Here is a 24,657-nt window from a genome sequence, read left to right on the forward strand (position 1 = left end):
CTTTTGTTTAGTGTAAAAATCCCTAAACCTCATGATAAAAATCCCCAAAACCTCAAAAAATCCCCATCTTCACAATTATATTTTCTTCTGGTCACGTAGGGTTTAGTAATATAGAAATTATTCATTATATTACATATAAGCGCAATTAAATTAATTATAATTAATTGCAACAATTAAAAGGTTTACTCATCTTTGTTTTTTCTTCATAGAAATTGGTAGAGAATATCCCCACCAGACATCCAAAATCCCCAAATCTAGGGATAAATCTCCATATCTGGTAACTGCTTTTGTTATTGTTTACTTAAATCAGCTGATTCATCATCATCTTCTTCTTCTTCTTCTATCAGCTGATTTCCGTTCAAATCATGTGACCTGGTTGACTCATATAAGATTTATGTGTTTATTTAATATTTCTAAGAGACAAATACTTATTAATTAATCATCAAATATTTATAATTAAAATTACGGAATATTTTGACTCACTTAGGAATACTGTACTTAATATTTTAGGACAAATACTTATCATTTAATATTTCAAAATACATGTATGAAATATATGCACTTTTGATTCTCATATATTATATTGTACTGTATTACTTTAACAAAGAATACTTAATTATCAAATACTTTAGAAGTATAAATATTTTTAAACTTTAGTGTCTTGGTGGTTTTTAAGCATTTTAAATGCTTAAACATTGATGATGATGATAATAATAATAATAATAATAATAACAATAATAATAATAATAAAAGATTTTCAATCACTCAGCATTATTGATTTCATTCTTTTATTTACTATATAAAAAAAGAAAACGCCATAAACTACTTTAGGCAAAGGATAATTACATATTTATTCATAAAACATTTAAACCACTAACAAATTTTTATAATATAATGATTTTATATATAAGAACAGAAGTAAAACTAAGGAAAAACCTACTATAACACCATAAAGTCAAAGCTAAATCTGGAACATGGATACAGTCGAAGACTAGAAAGTGGTCGAAAATTGTGGCAAAGATCCATCTGTATGATTTGCTGCCTACAGTGGACCATGCAATGTACACTGATGCCATTATCCCACCCAGAGATTTTTTGTTCAGCATAATTACTTATGAAATTATTTACATTTATCATTAATGAAACACTCAATAGAGCTCAGACCTCTGCCACAGCAGTTTATTTCTTGACCTTGACCTTTGACCTGAACGGGTATTAATTGGCATGGATTTTCACACACTCAAATATGAACTAAGTTTGAAGTCTCTGTGACAAAGATGTCCAAACTTATGGTTGATTATGTGAATTGGACATTTTGCTTGACTGTGCCCTTGACCTTTATCTTCCATAAATTTTATCATTTTCAGCTTTTTACTTAACAATTAATCCCTGCAAGTTTCATTACTCTACGATTAAAATTGTGGCCAGGAGGCTGTTCACAAACACACAAACAAGGGGTAAAACATAACCTCCTTCTAACTTTGTTGGCAGAGGTAAATATAGAAGCACATCAAACGGCACACCGATTAAAGGACTTCTGAAATGTTATCTTTTCTTCACGCCTTTAGAATAAGTCTAAATTGCCTTTTTTATTACTTTAGTTCTATAAGAAATTTAAATTATTTACAAACTTTGCATTAAAACAAACAAATAATAATGCAGACAATAGAAAGATTTCAGTTCTCAATTCATACAAAAACTTCTGGTCAGGTTAGATTTTGATTTAGACTGATTCAACTAGGGTTGCCTTACTTTAAGGGCTTCTTTTCTAGTCTTATACTGCAGGGGAGCCCTACTCTCTACAGAACCTTTCATAATTCATTTTATCGTATGCATTCCAAGGCATTCAGCATTTCACACCACATATTTCTGGTTTATCATCAAATCCACATTATCGAAGAACTTAGAAAACATATGTCTTCAGTTTCCTCTTGAAAGCTTTGATATCTTCAGTCTTTAGGATGTCTAGTGGGAGCTTATTGTAGAGTCAAAGTGACGGGCATGAAAGCCATTCAGCTAGAGGGGCAACTGTGGGGAAAAACCCAAAATTCTACAATGAGGTAAAAATAAAGAGATTGGGCAGCAAAGTGGGAGAAAGAAAGGGGGCATGGAGGTAAAAAGCTGATACATGCTGTGGGTAACTGGACGCAGAAGGGATACATACTGCACACACACGCTTAAGGCACTTCCACAAGAGTGGCAAATGCAAGACGGGCACTTTAATTTGCCTGTAATTTGCTCTTTGAAACAATCTGAACAGATCAATCAGTATAAGGCAGGCAGTAGACAGTCAGGTGAACTTATGACTTGGGCCAGACGCCCAGCAGAGGGCAAAGTGCACTTCGATGGTTTTCCCTTGGATTCCTCGTCTGTAACGTCGAATACACTCGTGATCGTCACCCTTACCACAAAATTTATAACAGTGTCTGCTCGCCATGCATTTGCCCCTTGTGTGCAAGGGGCTTCAGACAACTGTACATCATGCTAGGTGGATTGGCAGTCCTAACCAGTTACAGTAATAGCAACAATACACATTATGAAAAACACAGACGATAATAACATACCCTGTTGCCAAGAGCAATTTTCCAAATCTGTCAAAAGGGATTTTGACGAAGGAAAAATCTATTTCTGGGGAGAGACCTGTGACGCCCGGTGAAAAGGTCCTTCTTTACACTTTTCTGATATAAATCTTCCAAATATACCAGAGAAAGATAAAAGCATGGAATGCAGAGGTTACTACCCTCGCGCGAGCACCTTGTGGGTGTCGTGTATACATCAGGGGCGTGTGAAAACCACTATTCACAGGCTGTCTTCCATTTAGATAATTGGTTTGTACCATCAAATAGTTTTTTTTCGAGTACACATTATGAAAAACACAGACGATAATAACATACCATGTTGCTAAGAGCAATTTTTCAAATCTGTCAAATATAGTTTTGTACCATCAAATAGTTTTTTTCGAGAGCGTCGAGTAGATTATCATCAATATCTATTTGAATCGTATGGAATGTAAATCAAGATTTCTAGGTAACATCCAATAGTAAGTTCAGAGTAACCCATTACCTCTTATTGTTTGCATTCTCTATCCTATTTCTCCCTTAAATCTATTAATCGATTTAAGTTGTGAGGTCTTTTCGCAACCATTGAATGAATTTGCTTTTATATTGTAAAAATAAAAGCATTTTACTATCCTACTATCCAGGGGATAAAACCCATAAATCTAATGCCCAAAGATATTAGTAATCATTGTAGGATCACTCCTTATTATAAGATGAAGAGAAAGATCAGGCACTAACCAGACAAGCAAGTCCGCCTTCCACGTTTGTCGTAACGCTATTCAGAAACCTTCTGACGTAAATGGACCCTTTTACCTCCCCGCAAGTTTTCACCAACAGCCTGTTTTATTAATTCCACATTTTTAGTAGATTCTGGTATCCAAAGAAACCTTGCAATACATTTTTTTTTTCTTTTACTTAGTGTAATTTATCCAGATTTGTGTTAAAATATGTGAAAAGCTACAAAATTATGTAGGTTTCATCCAAAAACAAAATCCAGTCATTGATTTCAGCAGGCGTTATTAAATTTAGACACCATTACAATACTTTATATTCCCTTTGTTCGTTAAAATTATCAATTGACAAAACATACCAGTATATCTGAGGGAGAAATTTAGGTTTGTAATTAAGTTCTGAATCACGTTACTCAGTAATTATATGAAAACAATGATGCTATTCAGACAAGATACTTGCAACCAGTCAGCTAGTAGGAAACTTTTACCAGCTTAAAAAATATATAATTCATGATAACCTGAAGTTATCATAAGGGCAAATAGCATCACAAATACAGTATGCAACTTTCAAGATGCAATTTGATAATCATTTTCATGTATGTACTTGTGATATATGAAGATATTAAAGCAGTTGTATGATTTTTTAATTACTATGACACCAGGCGGCCATTTTCCTTTGATCATCACTTACATATAATTTACATTAACCCTTTTACCCCCAGGCTCTTTGGAAATCTCCAACCCTTAACCCCCAGGGGGTTATTTTTTTCCCAGCACATTTTGCAGTATATTCTTTTTAAATTACTCTAACAGCCTTAATTTTTGTCATAGAGAGGTCAGGTTGGTCTCATTCTCTTGGAAAATGCCTGAATTTTCTCAAAAAATTATCACAAAAATTTGAAATTTTATAGCATTTTTTTGCAAGGACGTACCGGTACGTCCATCGGGGTAAAGGGATGGGTTTTGTGAAACGTACCAGTACGTCCTTTGGGGGTAAAAGGGTTAAAGGCAACTGCTTTAGTGGCATCAATGTGTTTCCTACAGGAATCCTTATATTTTCTCAACTTCTTTCAACTTTCAGGTGCGAGACTCTGGTTAAAGAAACTGTCATTATTCCTCTTCTTCATAATCTATTCACTACAGCACTGTTTTGACAAAACTATCTCTTTACCATGTGATTATTGGTTAACATAAGTTTACAATTCCTTTTACATTATGAAATACTAAAAGTATTATAATTACATTGAGATTATATTCAATAGAAATTAAGAAATTCTAAGAATTATAGATGAAAAGATTAAATTTTTCAAAATTTTATTTATAAGCACCCTAACGGAGATCGTGGAGTCGCTTTCAAGAATAATGTGTGTGCGAAGAAGAGTGACATTATTGCCCAAAGGAATTGATTGCCGACTAGCTGTAACACTGTTAACAATGTGAGTGTGTATGCTGTACCAAAAAAATGTACATGCAGCTAGCGAAGCGATTAGACCTTAGTCGGTATTAGGTGGTTGGGACAAGCATCCCTGCAAGTGAATACTTTACTTGCTAGCACTAGCAAATGGTGGCGAGCACTAGAAAACGCTGGCGAGCACTAGCAAACACTGCTGGCAAGTGTTTAGCAAACACTGGCGAACGTTGACGAGGCGAGTGTTGACTCGCACCTGTAAAGATGGGTACAGGTAAAGCGTGAGGACTTGTTGGTGCAAGCAAGTATGCTCTACCAAAGAAGCGCGTACTTGAGGCAACAGCAAAGCCGAAGCTTAGCATTCTGGTGAGTAGGGTCTCGCAAACTCGCAATGGGTACTATGGTGAGCAACCTTTGTCAAGCAGTAGAGCTCACTCACCCACCTCGCTCGCCCTTATCAGATGGGTACGCAGCACTGCGCAGGACTTCTCTGGCTTAGCGAAGAACTCATGCTCTTTCTACCCACCACAGGGGGGTTGGCGAGTAGCCTATGTCCTCCCATCAATAGGAGTCAAAAAAGGCTATGCTGAACTTCTAGAACAGCAGGTTCTCCCTCCTGAGAGGTAGAAAACATGAAGCTCAGGACTCAAAGGACCTGGTCTAAAAAAAACTCCATGAGCTTTGTTGTGCTCGATGGGCACAATGTAGACATTAACTCTGGAGAGAGATACCCTACAAGACTTGTCGATAGGAGAGGCAGCAACCGCAAGCGATCGGTAGGCATCACCATCTGCGGTAATGAAATTGCTTACAACTCATTCTTGTATCCAGAGGGTACAACAGCAGGGGGGTAATAAAAGCTGCAGGCAGTCGCCTAAGTGAGGCATGGAAGAATCCAATACAGTACCTGCCGGCAGTAATCCTGAGGGGTAACCAATTAGGTGAAGGAAAACTCACCTGTAGGCAGGAGGGCGCCCAACACCTATGACTACTCTGAAGGGAGCACTTCCTGCAAGCGGGAAGACTGCTGAACAGCGGCCGTCGAAGGCGGACCTCCGGGCAGCCCCTCTACTTCCCGTCAACGCGCTGAGTAAGCTCAAGTTGAAGTTCAGCATTAAGCGCCAAAGCTAGTTTCAGGATTCAGCTCCGAAGGGATCATCCGACTGGAAACCCTGAAGGTAACCAGTCTACAACAGCAATCGTTCCTACGCCACAGCTGCAGGAATGAAGGTGAGCAAAAGCAGTGTGCGCTGCAGCTATCTGTAGCACCCTCAGAAACTACTCCTTAGCAGGAAGACCCTCGAGCCCCAAGGAAGGCAGGAGAAACCTCCCCGGTGATGGAAGCCGTTGCTTCGCTAGGGGAAGCAACGAGATTTGCACATAAGGGGAGACCACGGTCTGAGCTCTGAAAAGAAAGCTTTTAGGCCAGTTGCTTTTAATCGTTAGCCGGTTAAAAGGTTTTTGACGGAAAAGAAACACTATGTCTATTGAGCTGAAATGAATTGGCGTTCAATTACTAGTGCTAATGTGAGCGGGGTAGTTGGTCTATTTCTTGCTCCTACTCCGCTAGTTTGCAAAGGGTAGTTACACCTCGCGTAAAAGTTTCACATCTAGTTTCAGCTGTCGCCGAAACACATCTCCACAGTAACGAGCTCCAGGTTTGTATATAGTATCTGAACAAAAATATATCCATAGTAAAAAGTGAGAGTTTGTATTCACGGAAAAAATAACTTTAATAAAAATTATCTCAACTACATTTCTTCACGTCTAATTCACCTCAAATGGACAAATCAAAGAAAAAGTCTCAAACAACTTTATTTCTCATATAAAAAATTTCTATCTATCCATTTGAGCAACAAGTTTATATAGTGTACCTGCAACATATAACTAATTATATATATGGACACGCCTCGCTATGAGGAAGTACACCCAGCTACACTTCTACTACAAGGTAAGTTCCCGTGTTTAACCCTGCCCACCACTTCAGCCATCTCTCCTACCCTATAAGCTTTCTTACTCGGCACAAAGGAAGGAAGTGGCAGGGTGCATTTCAGGGCAAGGTGTGCCAGGGACTCCCGTGTCCAACTGTGCAATATCGCAAGAAGATCAACAACAAAAAATCAAAGTAATGAGCATCAGAGCAGCGATACACTTCTAAAGGCTCGTTCCTTTCGCTTCTATACCGTACAGCTGCATAGATCGGCGAGTGAATCACTGAAGATTAGACAGAACATCCTCTGCAAAAATGCATAATAATTGTCAGTTTCTTATATAGGACATATGACCTTTTCTATAATCTTATTCTTGAGAAAACAAAGAAGTACTCCCTACCAGAACAAAAATAAGACCCATGTAATTTCAAGCTGTAACATGAGAAATGAATGCGGGTAATTTCTCACTACATAGTTAAACTACACCAAGGAATTCAAATGTTCAGCTACCATAAAGATGGCCTGAAGGGTTTAAAATCTATTTAATAACTTGCAGATAAGTCCTGTGCAATAGCAATGCAATAATACATTCAAATAATCTACTCCTACGCATCTTAGCATACTCTAAATCCAACTAATCTTGAACCTATATAAAATTCCATGACGAAAACACAAAGAATTTGATCCTTTGAATACTATAGAGAATCAGATCAGCAAATTTACATTAAGAAATTACTTTTACATCCGTTTTTAATTGTTGGCAACTTCCCTTTGTATTATTATCATTATTATTATTACTTGCTAAGCTGCAACCCTAGTTGGAAAAGCAGGATGCTATAAGACCAAGGGCTCCAATAGGAAAAATTGCCCAGTGAGGAAAGGAAAAGAAGGATATAAACTACAAGAGATTTTTAAGAATAATACCATTAAAATAAATCTCTCATATATAAACTACAAAATCTTTAAAATAACGAAGGGAAGAGAAATAAGATAGAATAGTGTGCCCGAGTGTACCCTTAAGCAAGAGAACTCGAACCCAAAGACAGTGGAAGACCATGGTACAGAGGCTATGGTACTACCCAAGACTAGAGAACAATGGTTTGATTTTATTCCAGCTGTAACCAAGTTATGGAATGATCTTCCTAATCAGATGGTTGAATCGGTGGGACTTCAAACGTTCAAACTTGCAGCATATATTTTTTTTATGTTGAACAGGATGACAGAAGTCGTCTTATAGTTTATATATGAAAAATACATTTTAATGTTGTAACAGTTCTTAAAATATTTTATTTCAATTGTTCATTACTTCTCTTGTAGGTTATTTATTTCCTTTATTTACTGGGCTATTTTTAACCGTTTTACCCCCAGGCTATTTGGAAATTTCCAAGCCTTAACCCCCAGAGGTTATTTTTTTTCAAGCATATTTGGCAGTATATATTTTTTAAATTACTCTAACAGCCTTTATTTTCGTCATAGAGAGGTCAGGTTGGTCTCATTCTCTTGGAAAATGTCTGAAGTTTCTCAAAAAATTATCAAAAATATGCAAACAAAAATTTAAATAGCAGTTTTTTGCAAGGACGTACCGGTACGTCCATGGGGGTAAAGGGATGAGTTTTGTGAAACGTACCAGTACGTCCTTTGGGGGTGAAAGGGTTAATATATAACAGCCAGCAAGTTTATTTAGCTTTTATACTCGTAAGTGTTTACAGCCGAAATGTCACAAAGTTCAATTAAAGTTTTAATCATGGACATTTTCTCATTTCACATGCATAGAAGTTTCTTATCTCATAATTTGTCAATTTCCTCATCTCAATAGAAATTGAGTGGACAACCGTAATACTTTACTGCATAACTCTATCCAAAGTTTTTAATAAAAAAAAAAAAGATCAAAAGTACAGTTGAATTGTTGGTGAAATTAATGCATTTCTATTATTATTATAAACAGGATGAAGGTTTAAAAAAATATATATGCAATTTTAGGTGGTAGGTTGCCAGGGCACCAGCCACCCGTTGAGATACTACCGCTAGAGAGTTATGGGGTCTTTTGACTGGCCAGACAGTACTACTGTACACTGGATCCAACTCTGGTTACGGTTCATTTTTCCTTTGCCTACACACACACACACACGTACACACACCGAATAGTCTGCCCTATTCTTTACATATTCTCCTCTGTCCTCCTACACCTGACAACTCTGAGATTACCAAACAATTCTTCTTCTCTTGTTCAGTGGCTAATTTCCATTTGGTAAGGGTAGATAAAACTCTTTAGCTGTGCCAAGCAGCTCCTCTAGGAGGACACTCGAAAATCAAACCATTGTTCTATAGTTTTGTGTAATGGTATAGCCTCTGTACCATGGTCTTCCACAGTCTTGGGTTAGAGTTCTCTTGCTTGAGGGTACACTCAAGTCACACTGTTTCCTTATTTCCTTTCCACACTGGGCTATCTTCCTTGTTGGAGCCCTTGGGCTTATAGCAGCCTGTTTTTCAAACTAGGGTTGTAGTCTAGCACATGATAATAATGATGATAATTATGTAAAGTTAACAAATGACAAATGGACACCTTTTGAGTCACTAGCTCGGAGTTTTACTGACCAAACTATGGCAAAGGTGATGCTAGATTCATCATGTCAATTGCAATGGCTTAAAAAAAGCTTTCTATTAAATCATGCAAGAGGTAAGCAGCTGGTTGCCTTATAGGTTACACCATCTATCAAATGTGAAAAGAAATTGTTTTCTCCCAAAGGGGGCAAATCTAAATCCTGCTTTTGTTCTGCAGTTTAATTCTCTTCAAATTGTCTGTTAAATTAACCTCTGTATCAAATATATAGGATGTTAATTTGAGATACCATTTTCTTATAGGTAATTTTTGGTATGGAGATAAATTGTATTAAAGAAAAAGTTTTTAGGATAATTTCCAAAGGTTTAAAAACGTGGACTTGCTATAATCACAAATAACTTTGGTGGAATGTTCCTTAAAAAAGGGATTTTGACGAAGGAAAAATCTATTTCTGGGCGAGGAACCTGTGTCGCCCAGTGAAATGCTCCTTAAAGCACCATTTCAAAGGTATAAATACTGCTAAATATACCAGAGAAAAAAGTTGCATGGAATGCCAGGAATATACCCAGCTCGCTCACCACTAAAGGGTGTCGGTAACTGCTATGCTTTGCAAACAACAGACATTGTTAGGTAAAATGAATACTGTAGTATTTAATTTCTTACACCATAGCAAGTGTCTATAAGTCACATATATTCTATTGATCACATCTTCATAGATGTTCAGGGGGTTTATACTGAATGCATCCAAAGTACAAACCTATGAGTTGTATTATCATCATTATTATTATTATTAGCTAAACTATAACCTTAGTTGGAAAAGCAGGATGCTAACGCCAAAAGGCTCCAACAAGGAAAATAACCCAGTGAAGAAATGAAATAAGGAAACATAGGATAGTCTGCACGAGATTACCCTCAAGCAAGAGAAATCTAACCCAAGACAGCGGGAGACCAAGGTGCAGAGGCTATGGCACTACCCAAGACCAAAGAACAATGGTTTGATTTTGGAGTGTCCTTCTCCTAGAAGAGCTGCTTGCCATAGCTAAAGAGTCTCTTCTAACCTTACCAAGAGGAAAGAAGCTACTGAACAATTACAGTACAGTAGTTCACTCCTCGAATGAAAATTTGTTGGTTATCTTAGTATTGTCAGGTGTATGAGGAAAGAGGAGAATGTGCAAAGAATACGCCAGACTGTATACTATATCCCAAAGTTTACATAGAATACGCCAGACTGTATACTATATCCTAAAGTTCACATAGTGTATGTACATTCAGCTTTATATACTGGATGTATACTTTAGAGAACAATTGTAAGTATGTGAAAGTAGCCTCACAGATTATAAATTGGAACATAATCCAAATAGGGAAAAGTGAAGTGTCAAAACTGGATATACGAACTGTGGTTTTACCTATTTTTGGAGTTGGGGCCAAGGAGACAATTCAGGAGGAAGAGCCCTGCAGTTACACTAGGAAGCAAAGGTCAAGAGACTGGATAGCAAGATGGAAGAGACTGGAAGAAGAAAATAGAAATGGAGATAAAACAGAAGGCTAAAGAATGGATGGACTTAAATGGTACATCTTCATGTTAACCATTCTGTTGGGAAGTCAAATTAATCTGTACACTGTAACAGTATTGCTTTTTTTTTAGTTCTCTCTCGCTCTCACCTGCAATAATATAAAACTGTTTAAGCTTGCTACCTCGTGTTTTGTGCAGTTTGAATTTTGTATACTTCTTACTCTCAACTATCTATAAATAAACTAATTTTCTTGTTGAATAAACTCTGTTGCATTCACCTCGCCTCTCTGTTAGAACCTAACAGTTACGTTGCCACAAATCATCGTTTTAGTGTTAAAAGGACCTTTTTATGCTTTATTCCATATGGTTAGAGAATTATGGGAAAAAGAGCATAAGATAGAAGAAAATCAGACCTCATTGGCCCCCTCACCTGATAAAGAGGAAAACCTAACATGAAAATTTGACCGAGGAATGTGGATATGCGACTGATTTTACATTATCCTTTCTTTCACAGCTTAAACTCTGACTATTGCTTATGATTTCATTAAACAAATAACTACTATATTTAAGATATAAGACAAGTATATCCGAGAACAAGTGCTACTGCATGAAAATTTCTACAAAAATGTTCAAACTCACCTTTAACTCCTTCCATGTAATCATAGAAAGGTTTACTGTCCGGCTCAAACTCCCCATCTTCAAAATCGTGGGCTGGAACTGTAGATAAAGTGCAATACAGCAATTAGATTAGGGTAATCATCAAAAATATTAAATGTTCTTATAGTATATCTTTCTTATATAAACCTATCAATAATACCAGGTGCCATTTTAAAGTTAAAAAGTTAAAGTTGCAGGTTTTAGGTCTCCACTCAGACGATCTACATCATTCTGCTCGGGCGACCATAAGCCAGCAGGGACTATCACTAGCCCCCTCTAACCTCCCCCCCAGGCACCACCCTGGGGAGTACCCCCCGGTAGGTCGTCTCACGATATCCACGTCCTGGCGGGGGACGCGAACTCGGGACCTCTGAAACAGAAGCCCGCGACGCTACCAACCTAGCTATCCGGAGTATTTTACAATCAATATGTTTCCACACATTAATATTTAGTCTTTAAGAAAGAGTAGATAAAAAAAAATGTCAGTCTATAACACATTAGTTGGTATTAACAACTATCCTCAACATTTTGCGTAGCTTATGAAACAACATGAAGTGGAGGAAGTCTTCTGGGGTTCCAAGACGCAGTTACTTCAAAACCAAAAAGTGGCAGAGTTTTTGACACCTGTTGATATCACTAGTGCTAGAAAGGAATGAGGGAAGAAGCGTGGGTAGTGGTAGGGGTGGGGGGAGGGTAGTCGTAGTGGGGGGAGGGTAGTCGTAGTGGGGGGAGGGTAGTCGTAGTGGGGGGAGGGTAGTCGTAGTAGCGGGCAGTAGTCGGATGTAGAACGGCACCTTGTAGTATCGGGGGATATTGAGGAAGGAGAGAACTAATTGGTAATGGACCTCTGGTAGTGGTTCTAACACGGCCCAGTTACTATACCGACACACTATTAGAGTGAGCGAGTTGGGTTTATTCCTGTCATTCCATGCAACTTTTTTCTCTGGTATATTTAGCAGTATTTATACCCTAGAAATGGTGCTATAGGGAGCATTTCACTGGGCGACACAGGTCCCTCACCCAGAAATAGATTTTTCCTTCGTCAAAATCCCTTTATAGGCTCGCATTACAAAATGGATAGATTGGCTATTACATACCAACAGGGGGCAGATGGGCATGCTTAAACCACTGCTGTTAGCTACTCCTTCATACATAATACATAAGAATATATCGCTCGCTTGCGACAACAACGTCATAACTCAAAAAAATGTATTTTTGAGTTATCCATATAGACATATTCATCTTCAAATGCTGATTTTTTTGGGAAAAAGTGGTCATAATGGTAGCTAAAAAATTGATCGTTAGAGGCGCTAAATGTCCTAACGCATACATTAATATGAGTGTGTTTTAATTGATTAAAATGGCTCTCCTGAAAAATAGCTATTTTTGAGTTATGACGACATTGTCTGATTGTTGTTGGGCATCTGATGAAACAAATATATACAAAAAAAAAATGAAGATTTGAATTTTTTATATCTAAACTTTGACCACTTTAATATGAAATTTTCTTTTCGATGCAGAGTTTGCTTCCTCCAATAGAATATTAGAATAAGGGTACTATGCATACATATCATACACAAAATAGCTATGTTATCTCCCCTCAGTGAAAACAGATAAACTGTACAGAGACAATACTGTACAGTAATGCATTTCTTCACGAGTATCATACTGAAAATAGAAGTTGTAATGTAACAATAAATTATATCTTACGGAGTAGCCTACGTACTGTATTTACAAAAATCAAAATCAGTAATTTGCATTTCTCTAAATTGTATAACACAGGCTCCTTCAATAGGACTAAAACTTCAACGAGGTAGTTATAATTATCACCATGTGATTTAATGTAAACCAAGGCCACTTCTTTCCCCGCACCACTTGTCAATCAACCAGCAAGATCAACACTTTTGATCTACAGGCCTGGATCTTGCAGGGTGATTGAGATGGAAAGCAAAACTTAAAAGGACTCGGGTTTGTCTAGTCAGGAAAATGCAAATTATTTTTAAAATTTGCGATTTGTTCTAACAGAAATAAAAACCATTGTCTTTAGGAGACATGTCTATGAAACAAATATTCTGGCAGGTTCAACTTTCCCAGTTTTCAGATCATTTGATCCTGTAGAGCAACAAGGATAACAACATTATCGACCTCTATCAGTCTGTGCGTAGGAAGTCACAGGTTAGGCTCATACAAACGATAAACAGAATCCATAGCCTTTATACCATGGTCTTCCACCATCTTGGGTTAGAGTTCTCTTGCTTTAGAGTATACTCAGGCACACTATTCTATCTAATTTCTCTTCCTCTTGTTTCGTTAAAGTTTTTCTAGTTTATATATGAAATATTTTAATGTTGTTACTATTCTTAAGATATTTTACTAATCCTAGTTTCCTTTCCTCACTGGGCTATTTTCTCTGTTGGGGCCCCTGGGCTTCTAGCATCCTGCTTTTCCAACTAGGGTTTTAGCTTACAAAGTAATAATATATCAATAATACTGTTCTTAAAATGTTTTATTTTTCCTTGTTTCCTTTCCTCACTGGGCTATTTGCTCTGTTGGGGCCCCTGGCCTTATAGCATCCTGCTTTTTCAACTGGGATTGTAGCTTAGCTAATAATAATAATAATAATAATAATAATAATAATAATAATAATAATAATAATCTGTCAGAACAGCCTATATCCCTGTACAGGATATGTCCAAATGTACAATTAACTACTGTAAGAAACAGGTTTGAATGCATCCTATCCATCCTCCACCTCATCTAGGAGGGGATGGCAAGATGTTTCTTAAATTCTAATTGTCCATTACTACTCTTGTAGTTTATTTATTTCTTTGTTTCCTATCCTCACTAGGCTATTTTTCCTTGTTGGAGCCCTTGGACTTATAGCACTCTACTTTTCCAACTAGAGTTGTACCTTACATAATAATAATACTGATAATAATAGTAATACAGTAATATTAGATGCTTCTAGTCCCTGACTAGGCTGACTTCACAACCTATTAACCTGTAGGTCTAAGAATAGAGTTATCCAAAGAGCTGTGGGTATCGTACCGCAAGTAGTGCGAGGTAAAGGAAGTCTGGCCTTTTTAGACTCCTACCTTTAACACCAGAACCATTGACAGGTTCATTCTGAATACAAGAGTGGACCATATACCAGACTTTGTGAGCCCTTACCCAAGATAGACCTCCGACCCTGTTTCTGGTCGATTTCACGAAGCTACAACTAAACAGTTTTCTTTGATATCTTTCTCTTGATCCTACTGGTAATAAACAATCTGTTTGGAGCTCCAGCTGGAAGTGCCAAGTTCTCTTTTAAAAGTGCTGCAGAACCCTCGTAGGACAGAGCAGCAAAGTCATACTAATTCCCTCTGGACGCCTCTGATTTTAAGAGATGGAGGACTCGAACTATGATCATCCTGTATAAAGACTTGTGACATATGACACGCTGTGAAGCTTGCCAATTCATTTTTCCAAAGCTAAGGCTAGGAGAAAGACAATCCAGAGAGTCAGATCCGTCTCCAATGCCAGTCTCAATGGATCTTATGGGGCACACGCATAAGAGACTTGAGAGCATGGGTCAAAACCCCCTATGGGGGCCAAAAGTTCCAGGTTAGCAAGAATGCTCAAAGCTCATTATGAGCATAGAAAATTCCCAGGAAGAGGAAAGGCCAAGCCCTTCAGTCTGAACACCTGAGGGGCAATAGCCTTGAACCACAGAAACTGAGGTGTGCTTCTTTTGTCGAAGGAAAACAAGAAAATTGGCAATTAAATGCCAATAAGCTCTGACAGGAGATATAGTCCTATGTCATCAATCACAGAAGACGGCCCATTTTTCAGGGTAGACAGCAACAGAGGATCTTTTAAGTATCCAGACCTTTGTCCAGTGCCTCGCAGAAACCTTTCACTCAGAGAAGATGCTGGATAATATCTTCCTGTGAAGTGAAAGGGATTCCAAAAAGTGTTGGTACCTCTAAGGCATTGCTATGAGAGAAGAGTGGAACACTGAGGTAGTTCTATCAGCACCTTGACAAAGAACTCACTTTCTTAGATTCAAATGACTATGACAGCACCTAATCAAACTTCCTACTTTATAGTTTATACTACAAGAATGATGACAAAACTTCAGCAATAAAAATAATAGCAATGTGGAATAATGAGTTTGGACAGGTCAAATCTGGCGGGCAAGCGGCATGCACGCCACCTAGGGGCGCAAAAGGTAAACAGGGAAATAGAGAGATTCGCGAGGGAAGCCGCAGCTACCGGAACTGTTATACTACAATGATCTTAGGACTATTATCTTGATCTATTTGTAAGTAATAGCATAAGAAGGTGCATCATTATTATGAGCCCAGAGGGGGCATTATATTATATGTATATTGCCGGCTACATAGCAGCCATTTGAATGTCACACATTTGGATAGGCTAATCAGGGACACATTTAACAGTTCTCCCAATGAGTAATTTTATGCAGGTCTGGCAGTAAATATAAGCACACATCACAGTGTACATACATAGATTAGTATATATGACAGCATGTATCTCAAATCCATGCATGCCACAGGAAGGTCATATTTATGTGTAACTATATGTATGTAGCAGGATGGCCTATCACAGGTATAGTAGCCCATTTTATTCCATAACCATCACAACCATCGAATATTCGTTGCATGTACCTCAAATAGTCACCAAACGCACGAATGTCTTATTGACTAAGCAATACTGTAATAGTAATCAACAAAAACTTTAAAGCACTCACTTTCAACAACTAGAATGACAATGACAGCACTTATGAAGATGGCAAAGCCAAAAATGATGAGACACCACCCAACTCTCTCCTTGCAGTCAAGCTTCCTTTCGTAGTCCGATATATCTTGCTTGCAATACAGATCGTCGCTCACCATATAATTGGGAGAGGGCGAGTACATGTGCATTGTAGTATCAGAAGCTGTAACAGAGAAAACACACTTATACATTCAATATTTCTGGTAGCGGATCAGTTTAATACACATACAAATTTATCATAATTCCTAAGTTATCACTCACGTGGTGTTGTTAAAATACTTAATGTAACATATGCAATGCTAATTCCTAAATTGGCTAGGGCACCAGCCACCCGTTGAGATACTACCGGCTAGAGACTTATGGGGTCCTTTGACTGGCCAGACAGAACTACATTGCCCCCTTCTCTGGTTACGGTTAATTTATCCTTTGCCTACACACACACACACCGAATATTCTGGCCTATTCCTTACAAATTCTCCTCTGTCCTCATACACTTAACAACACTGACATTACTAAACAATTCCTTTTCATTCAAGGGGTTAACTACTGCACTGTAATTGTTCAGTGGCTACATTCCTCTTGGTAAGGGTAGAAGAGACTCTCTAGCAGCTCTTCTATGAGGACACTCCAAAATCAAACCATTGTTCTCTAATCTTAGTTAGTGCCATAGCCTCTGTACCATGGCCTTCCACACTCTTGGGTTAGAGTTCTCTAGCTTAAGGGTACACTCGGGCACACTATTCTGTCTTATTTCTCTTCCTCTTATTTTGTTTAAGTTTTTATAGTTTATATAGGAAATATTTATTTTGGTGGTGCTGTTCTTAAACTATTCTATTTTTCCTTGTTTCCTTTCCTCACTCGGCTACTTTTCCCTGTTGGAGCCCTTGGGCTTATAGTATCTTACTTTTTAAACTAGGGTTGTAGCTTAGCTAGTAATAACAATAATAATAATAATGTATTGTTTTCCTTGAATGGTCTCATAATTAATCAAAATACTTCCGAAAACATTCAAGGTAGGATGAACAACATTCTCAAAATGATGCAGATTATTTTTATAGATGCTATCGCTACCCTTCATGAGGGTATATGAGAATAGAAACAGAAAAGGTTGATTATTATATATTCAATATATAAAAGATACTGTATAAACTATTTGTTTATCAAACAACAGATTAACGGTATATTTAAATAAATTTACACGTGAAACGAATACTGAAGTGGTGAAGTTATTCAATTTATTCATAAATATATGTATACGAGATCTTAAAACAAGTTTTAAATGTCCCCACAAACTTACAGCCCACTGCCGGTATATAATAAAAAATAATAACCCACCCCACTTAATCCAGGAGTTACTCCAGTAATGATTTGCCTTTACTGGTAAAATGGAATAGGACCTACTTTTGATAATGTACCTTTTTTTAGTACATTTCCCGTAACTTTACAAGCAAAAGATAAGCTACCAGATATTGTCCCTACCCTAAGGAAAAATCTATATTGAATAATAGTATAAGAGAAATTCTTTACAACTAATAAAGTTAAAAATTGTAAATACATACATACATATACCAAGGCACTTCCCCCAATTTTTGGGGGTAGCCGACATCAACAAATGAAACAAAAACAAAAAAGGGGACCTCTACTCTCTATGTAAATATAAATGATAAAATCAATGACACTTAAATATTAAATATGTTTGGTTATCTCATTCAAGAAAAAGGATACGATGACAATGAATACGACGACTAAACAGTGACTTACTGTCGACGGAATACGTCCTGTCCTTGGACGAAATTGGCGCTGGATTAAAAGTGTAGCTTTTTGTATTCGACTCCTCGGGAGGATACACAGACGCTGACTGTGCTCTGGTTTCGTGGTGTCTCAGCCTGTCAGGACCAAAAGCCGACAAGAGAAAATTATTTCAATGCCTGAGTAGGTCACTGTCTTCAAAGATTCAACAGAAATAATTGTGTTAACCCTTTTACCCCCAGGCAATTTGGAACTTTCCAACCCTTAACCCCCAGGGGTTATTTCTTTTTTTTTCAAGCACATTTTGCAATATATATATTTTTCAAATTGCTCTAACAGCCTTAATTTTTGTCATAGAGAGGTCAGGTTGGTCTCATTCTTTTGGAAAATGCCTGAAGTTTCTCATAAAGTTATCAAAAATATGCAAAAAATTTGAATAGCAGTTTTTTTGCAAGGACGTACCAGTACGTCCATGGGGGTAAAGGGATGAGTTTTGTGAAACAGACCAGTACGTCCATTGGGGGTAAAGGGATGAGTTTTGTGAAACTTATCAGTACGTCCATTGGGGGTAAAAGGGTTAAGGGTCCTTGTGATGTGTTTACAATTCTAGTAATGGTAAGTGTACTTCTATTTCCTCCTGGGTGTAAGATGTACACTATTAACAACTATAAATGCTTTTTAAAATGAAGCTATATAATTTTTACTATCCGCCTTTCTCTTGGTGGCATTTAATCTTTAAACTTTTCATGTGCTTTTCTATTATTTTCTAATTGGTAAATCCTGCTTTTCTTTATGATCGCCATTTAAATTTTACTACTATATCTACAGTCCTCAAGCACTTCATACTAACTCCCTGATTTTTTTGCTTAATTAAACTCTAAAAACAAGCTAAAGATCATGCAGCAGTCAATGGAAGAATAAAAAAGTCATCTAAAACTAAATCATTGTAATTCAATAACAATCTCTAATTCCTACCTCGACTTATTCTCGTCAAACGGAGTGGGTTCTCCCGTCCAAGACTGAACTCTGCGACGGGTGTTCTCTTTTTCCGCTTTTGCGCCTGAAAAATACCAAGAAATTGACGACGCTCATAAAATGAAAGTGAAAAGCACAAGAGGTACAGGGAACGAGAGGGAGACCAAAGCGAAGGTGGATGGACTGTATCAAGGATGACCTTCGATCAAAGGGATTAACCAATGATGAAGTGTGGGACAGAGGTAGATGGAGAAAGCTGGTCAGAAACATCGACCCCACATAAAAGTGGGAAGAAGAAGAAGAAGAAAAACACAAGATATCTAACACACGCATAACACGGCACTAATAAAAAAACAGGAATGTATTATTTCCTTGCCTCACTGGGCTATTTTTCCCTATTGGAAAACTAGAGTTTGTGTCATTTTACTTTTCCATCTAGGGTTGAAGTTTAGTTAATAATAGTAATAATAATAAACATGTGTGGGGTGACAGAAAGAGATAAGGAATGAAGTAATTAGGGGTACCACAGGAGTTAGAAAACTATCAGATAAAATCCAAGAAAGTAGACCGAGGCGGTACGGTCATGTCATGAGAAGAGATGAATAGTATATTGGGAGGAGGGTGATGGAAATGGAGGCACAGGGAACAAGAAGGAGAGGGAGACCAAAGCGAAGGTGGATGGACTGTATCAAGGATGACCTTCGATCAAAGGGATTAACCGGTGATGAGGTGTGGGACAGAGGTAGATGGAGAAAAGCTGGACAGAAACATCAACACCACATAAGTGGGAAAAGATGCAGACAAAGAAGAAGAAGAAGAAGAAGAAGAAGAAGAATGGAAATTAAAAGAAATTAAACATTGATTAAAACAAATAGTGGCAAGATAAAATAACTTAGTAACCCTAACTACACCAGCCATGATGAATATACAAGAGGAAACTTATACCAAGTCTCGAGTCTAGTAGACAAAATATACACGATTATTTTATTTTTTAATATACAAAACTCCTTCAAAAATATCTAAAGCCTAAACTATAATGTCTTTCTATGTCAAGGAGTTTAAGTCCATCTAATGGGGATATGTATGAGCAATATTCAAATGTTTGGATACCAGAATATGGTAACATCTAAACTGATTACTGTAATACAATTATAAATTATAATAAACAAAAAAGGGCATGTTGATAGACTCTCATAGCTTCCGTTCTTAGATGGGAAGTCTAAACTGAACAAGTTGAAGAAGCTAAACAGCAAAGTACTGTAGAAAGATGAAGGAACAGACGACAATGTGGGTCACTGGGTTTTTAAAAGGATTTTTAAGGTCACTCATGAATGGTAGAGGCAAGAGACAGTGACAATGCCCTAGAACTTGATCAAATATACATAGGATCATTGCCCAAGCCCCTCTCCATCAAGCTAGGACCAAGGAGGGCCAGGCAATGGCTGCTGATGACTTAGCAGGTAGACCTATAGACTCCCCTAAAGGCTCCCCAAAAACTGGCTTCCCTAGCTCACAAGGATGGTGAGGTTGCAGACACTACAAGAAACTATAGAGCTTGAGCGGGTGTTGAAACCTCATCCAACAGATTGCCAGGTAAGGATGTTCCCAATAGATTACCACATTATCCCCATCTATAGCATCCCAGTGGAACTGCGCATTTTCGAAGGGATTACCACACTAAACGGATTTTGAGCGTAGCGAAAAATCTATTTTTGGGTGAGGTAGCCATGTTGTCCTGATGGAAGTTCCTTCAAAGGTAGCTTCCTAGGTATATTTGACTTTCGCTTGTAGTCAAATATACCTAGGAAGCTACCTTTGAAGGAACTTCCATCAGGACGACATGGCCTGAGCCCAAAAAACCAGGTAGATGCTGGATACTTGCCTAACAAGTTATGAGAGGATCCACGGACGTTTGTTAGCCAAATGCTTGGCGTGTGATGGCTGACGGAACTGTCTTGGGATTCTGTGGGAGTCTGGAAGATAAAAATTATAAAAGCTATCAAGTAATGATAAATATAAACAATCAAAATAAAACAATATTATAAAAAAAAACACTCCAAAAAACAGTACAAGAAGAGTCTGTAAATAAAAATCAGAAATGCTATGAAGTTAAAACTAAAAAACCATAAAAAATAAAAAACATTAGAAAATCAATTTAAAACTATATAAATAAAACCTTCGTTTTAAAGACACAACCATTAAATCATTGATTTGAAAAAGATTCAGTGAAATTCAAGCCATAAGAAAGGGACTTCAACCTCTAGGTCACTGACAAACCCTTTAATTCATGACTAAACTATTTGAGATTACAGGGGCAAAGGATTTAACCCAAACGAGATGAAAATTGGAGAGCTGGTCCCATCGAAATAGTTGGACATCTAAATAGGAAGAGAAAACTCAAGGTTCTGGATCAAACAGGAGCCGAACAGGTGTTTCGATGGCAATTCCTAAAGAAGAAGAAGAAGCCTTTCCTCCAAACACAAATTTGGGGACACCACTGGGTCAAATCTACGTCCCTCCTGATGCAGTGTGCATTGCTAGAATATTCCTCTAGTTGGAAATGGATCTTGACAAACAACCCTATCATGTTATCAGACTTCTACAAAAGGGATTTTTGACGAAGGAAAAATCTATTTCTGGGGAGAGACCTGAGACGCCCGGTGAAAAGGGTCCTTCTTTACACTTTTCTAATATAAATCTTCCAAATATACTAGAGAAAGATAAAAGCATGGAATGCAGAGGTTACAACCCTCGCGCGAACACCTTGTTGGTGTCGTGTATTTAACAAGGGCGTGTGAAAACCACTATTCACAGGCTGTCTTCCATTTAGATAATCCTTTCATCAAAGGGGAGGGCCGTGACAGGCCCTAGAGAATACAGTTGGACTACCCCACCGACACCTACTACTCGCGCTCTCCAGGTCATCCTTCTGTTTTGGACTTGCCAGGTTTGTTAAACAGTATCCCTCTGTAGATGTAAGTCACGATGGGAGAGTTGTCCTTCTGCAATGCTACCGAGTATCCTATAGAATCCTGTTGGGAAGTTTACATTAGCGGACCATGTCACCAAGGTGTTCTGGTTCTCCGGCTGTGCCCTACCCTTCCTTAGATACATCTTTGAACACAGGATTACTAGAGGATCTTGTCCATCAATTACAGAGCCCCATTATCCAGTGTTTCATGTTTCACTAAACCCATTAGGTAGGGAAATCTCTGGCTGCCAACCAATGATGCTGCCAACCAGTGATGCTTCCAACAACCCTGGAGCAATCATTGATGAAGTCTGAGCAGTGCACATCGATACTACTTCAGAAAAGAGAGAGAGATAGGACAATCATCCAGGAGAGTAAAAAAAAGAGCATGCTTTAAACCAGCAGAAGCAGGAAGGGCCATCCTTCTTACAGGAGATAGTTTTCGGCTTAAACCTGTCCTGGAACGAGACAAGCAAAAGTAGCGGTAGTCATGTCTGCCAATAGACTTCCTAATGTGAGAAACTTCTTGATATGCACTGCTTCTCACTCTCCCAAAAAGAGAAAGAAATGTCGGTGTCCGTGCTCGTTCTCATAAGAAACCAAGTACAGACTTGTAGCACACACCATTTTGTCTACTTGGAGGTGTACTTCTCCAGTACATACCATCTCACTTCGCAAACGAATCAAGAACATACTATGATCCTCATGGGGAGAGAAACAATAGGAGTTGCATGTATGTGGCTCCTATCAATCAAACTCCATGCCTTCGTTGATGATTATTTCTACAAGTTCTTCTCAAAGCTGCATTGAAGATTAAGTTATGTAGGCCAACAAAGATGCTTTCATAGAGAAAGAAACCACAACTGTGGCTTTCCGAGATCGGAAGACATCGAAGGAAACGTGGTGGCCCTCTCCTTCACGCTCAGGATTAGCAAAACTCTTCCATTGATGAAGCACCAGTGATGAATAAGGAAAATCAACTAGAGTTCACATTTTCGCGTATGTAAAGCCAAACCCACGAGGGCTAGAGCAGCAACATATGCCACACAACAGGAATATGTTCAATAAAGCAAGGTATCACAGAAAACTCCCTCGCAATTTAATTCATTAGAAAAGATTACATAACTATGTAGCCTCCTATCAATATCCTTCGAACACAACAATCTCCCAGCACACTTATCTAGTTGACAAGGAAAAGCAAAAGATCAAAACAGCAATATAAAGACAACGCTATTAGGGGTGTAGATAGCTATGTGGCGTGTCAAGAATACGTCCTCTGATCTTATGCGATATCCCTATAAGATAATACAAGGGATACTCGCGCCAGGAGTTAGAATTCTGGATACCTTTAGTAAAATTCTAAGGGATATATCACTGTAGTTAAATATAACCTAGGAAGCTACTAAGAAGGAACTTCCATCAGGACGACATGGCCTGAGCCCAAAACAGCAATTTAAAGAGGCAGCAGAGTAGCAAGTCTGTACTGAACTGCTGCTGAAGTTAACATGAAAGTTACTCCACCAGCAAACAATAACTACCTTGTTAAGAGTTTAAACACCCATTTCATCTTTGATGAAGTCATGCCTCCATTAACCCTTTTACCCCAAAGGACATACTGGTACGTTTAAAAAAACTCATCCCCTTACCCCCATGGACGTACCGGTACGTCCGTGCAAAAAACTGCTATTTAAATTTTTTTTTGCATATTTTTCATAATTTTTTGAGAAACTTCAGGCATTTTCCAAGAGAATGAGACCAACCTGACCTCTCTCTGACGAAAATTAAGGCTGTTAGAGCAATTTAAAAAAAATATACTGCAAAATGGGCTTGAAAAAAAAATAACCCCTGGGGGTTAAGGGTTGGAAATTTCCAAATAGCCTGGGGGTAAAAGGGTTAAAAGACGAAGGTTTTTAATCGTGTAGGAACTAATGTGTGGTAAAAACAGACATATAGAAGATGCTTTAATACAGAAAAACGAGAAAATTTAGGTGTTAACAAGATGACATACATACATGAATGGGTACAGGAGAATTATTGCCATTATCCTTCGCAGCATCGAATTTCGAAAAGGTACTGAAGACTGGAGGGTGTTTACTCTCTTTACTGTCAGGACTGGGAAAAACAAATGCCACCTTTGGAGGGGACATTTTCTTCCCGCTTCCTTCTCGACCGCCCTCAGAAATGGGCGACTGATATCTCCGAGCACCCTCAGAAACGGGCGACTGGTATATGCCGCCCATCGGCGTTTTCATCTCGAGTTCTTCGGGCGACTGCAGTGAAGAGAACGAGAGAGATACAACGTTTTTTGCAAGTGGCGAGAAAGGATCGGTGTTCTGAAAGGCATTTTCAAACATGTAAGAAGCCTTGCTGTCGGCCGAGCCAAATCGGGTGCCGTCCGCTGGGTTTCGGGTCGTCTGCGCCGTGGAGGTCATCTTCGAATCCAGAGAATGAAAACTGGCTGGGTCCGGATCGTCGACAGAATAAAAAGAGGGTACTCTATCCTTAGATGTCGCCAATTTAGGGGACTGTGGAGTATCGGGGCATTCCCAGCTGAAAGAAATTGATGTCAATTCATGAGGTACATAACCAACCACTCTGTAAAAACACAGGACTAAAATTACTGACCACAGGTTGCATTAGAAATTCTCTGCTGTTTCCCTTTGGCACAAAAAGAAATGTTAGTTTAACTACAAACTATGTTCCTTATACGAGCAAATAAAGAATACTGTACCTTATAAGTAAAATGACTTCACTATAACTTATTATTTAGGAATTAGGGTTAATATTGCATTACACGATTATAAGGTTTCAATGTCTAAAATTTC

General features: G+C 38.1%; 1 protein-coding gene across 1 annotated transcript; it reads right to left on the minus strand.

Moving 5' to 3' along the window:
• Positions 1-6,499: 6,499 nt before the first annotated feature.
• On the minus strand, positions 6,500-24,401 carry LOC137626677 (uncharacterized). Its single transcript, XM_068357692.1, has 7 exons — positions 23,845-24,401; positions 20,744-20,834; positions 18,862-18,946; positions 17,899-18,023; positions 16,112-16,300; positions 11,341-11,418; positions 6,500-6,934 (listed from the first exon to the last, which is right to left on the minus strand). The coding sequence occupies exons 1-7, from the start codon at positions 24,262-24,264 to the stop codon at positions 6,909-6,911; spliced, it is 1,014 nt and encodes a 337-aa protein (XP_068213793.1). The 5' UTR covers positions 24,265-24,401; the 3' UTR covers positions 6,500-6,908.
• Between the last annotated feature and the right edge of the window lie 256 nt (positions 24,402-24,657).

This window comes from Palaemon carinicauda, chromosome 34 (assembly GCF_036898095.1).
Source record: "Palaemon carinicauda isolate YSFRI2023 chromosome 34, ASM3689809v2, whole genome shotgun sequence".
Taxonomy (NCBI): domain Eukaryota; kingdom Metazoa; phylum Arthropoda; class Malacostraca; order Decapoda; family Palaemonidae; genus Palaemon; species Palaemon carinicauda.

What these genes read in the sequence shown, in the direction of transcription:
- LOC137626677 (XM_068357692.1), bottom strand. Translation starts at nt 24,264, where the DNA reads ATGACCTCCACGGCGCAGACGACCCGAAACCCAGCGGACGGCACCCGA. An exon ending in TTTGACGAGAATAAGTCGAG is followed by an intron (nt 18,024 to 18,861) that starts GTAGGAATTAGA and finishes TGGTCCTGACAG; the next exon opens with GCTGAGACACCACGAAACCA. An exon ending in CAGGACGTATTCCGTCGACA is followed by an intron (nt 16,301 to 17,898) that starts GTAAGTCACTGT and finishes TCTCTGTTACAG; the next exon opens with CTTCTGATACTACAATGCAC.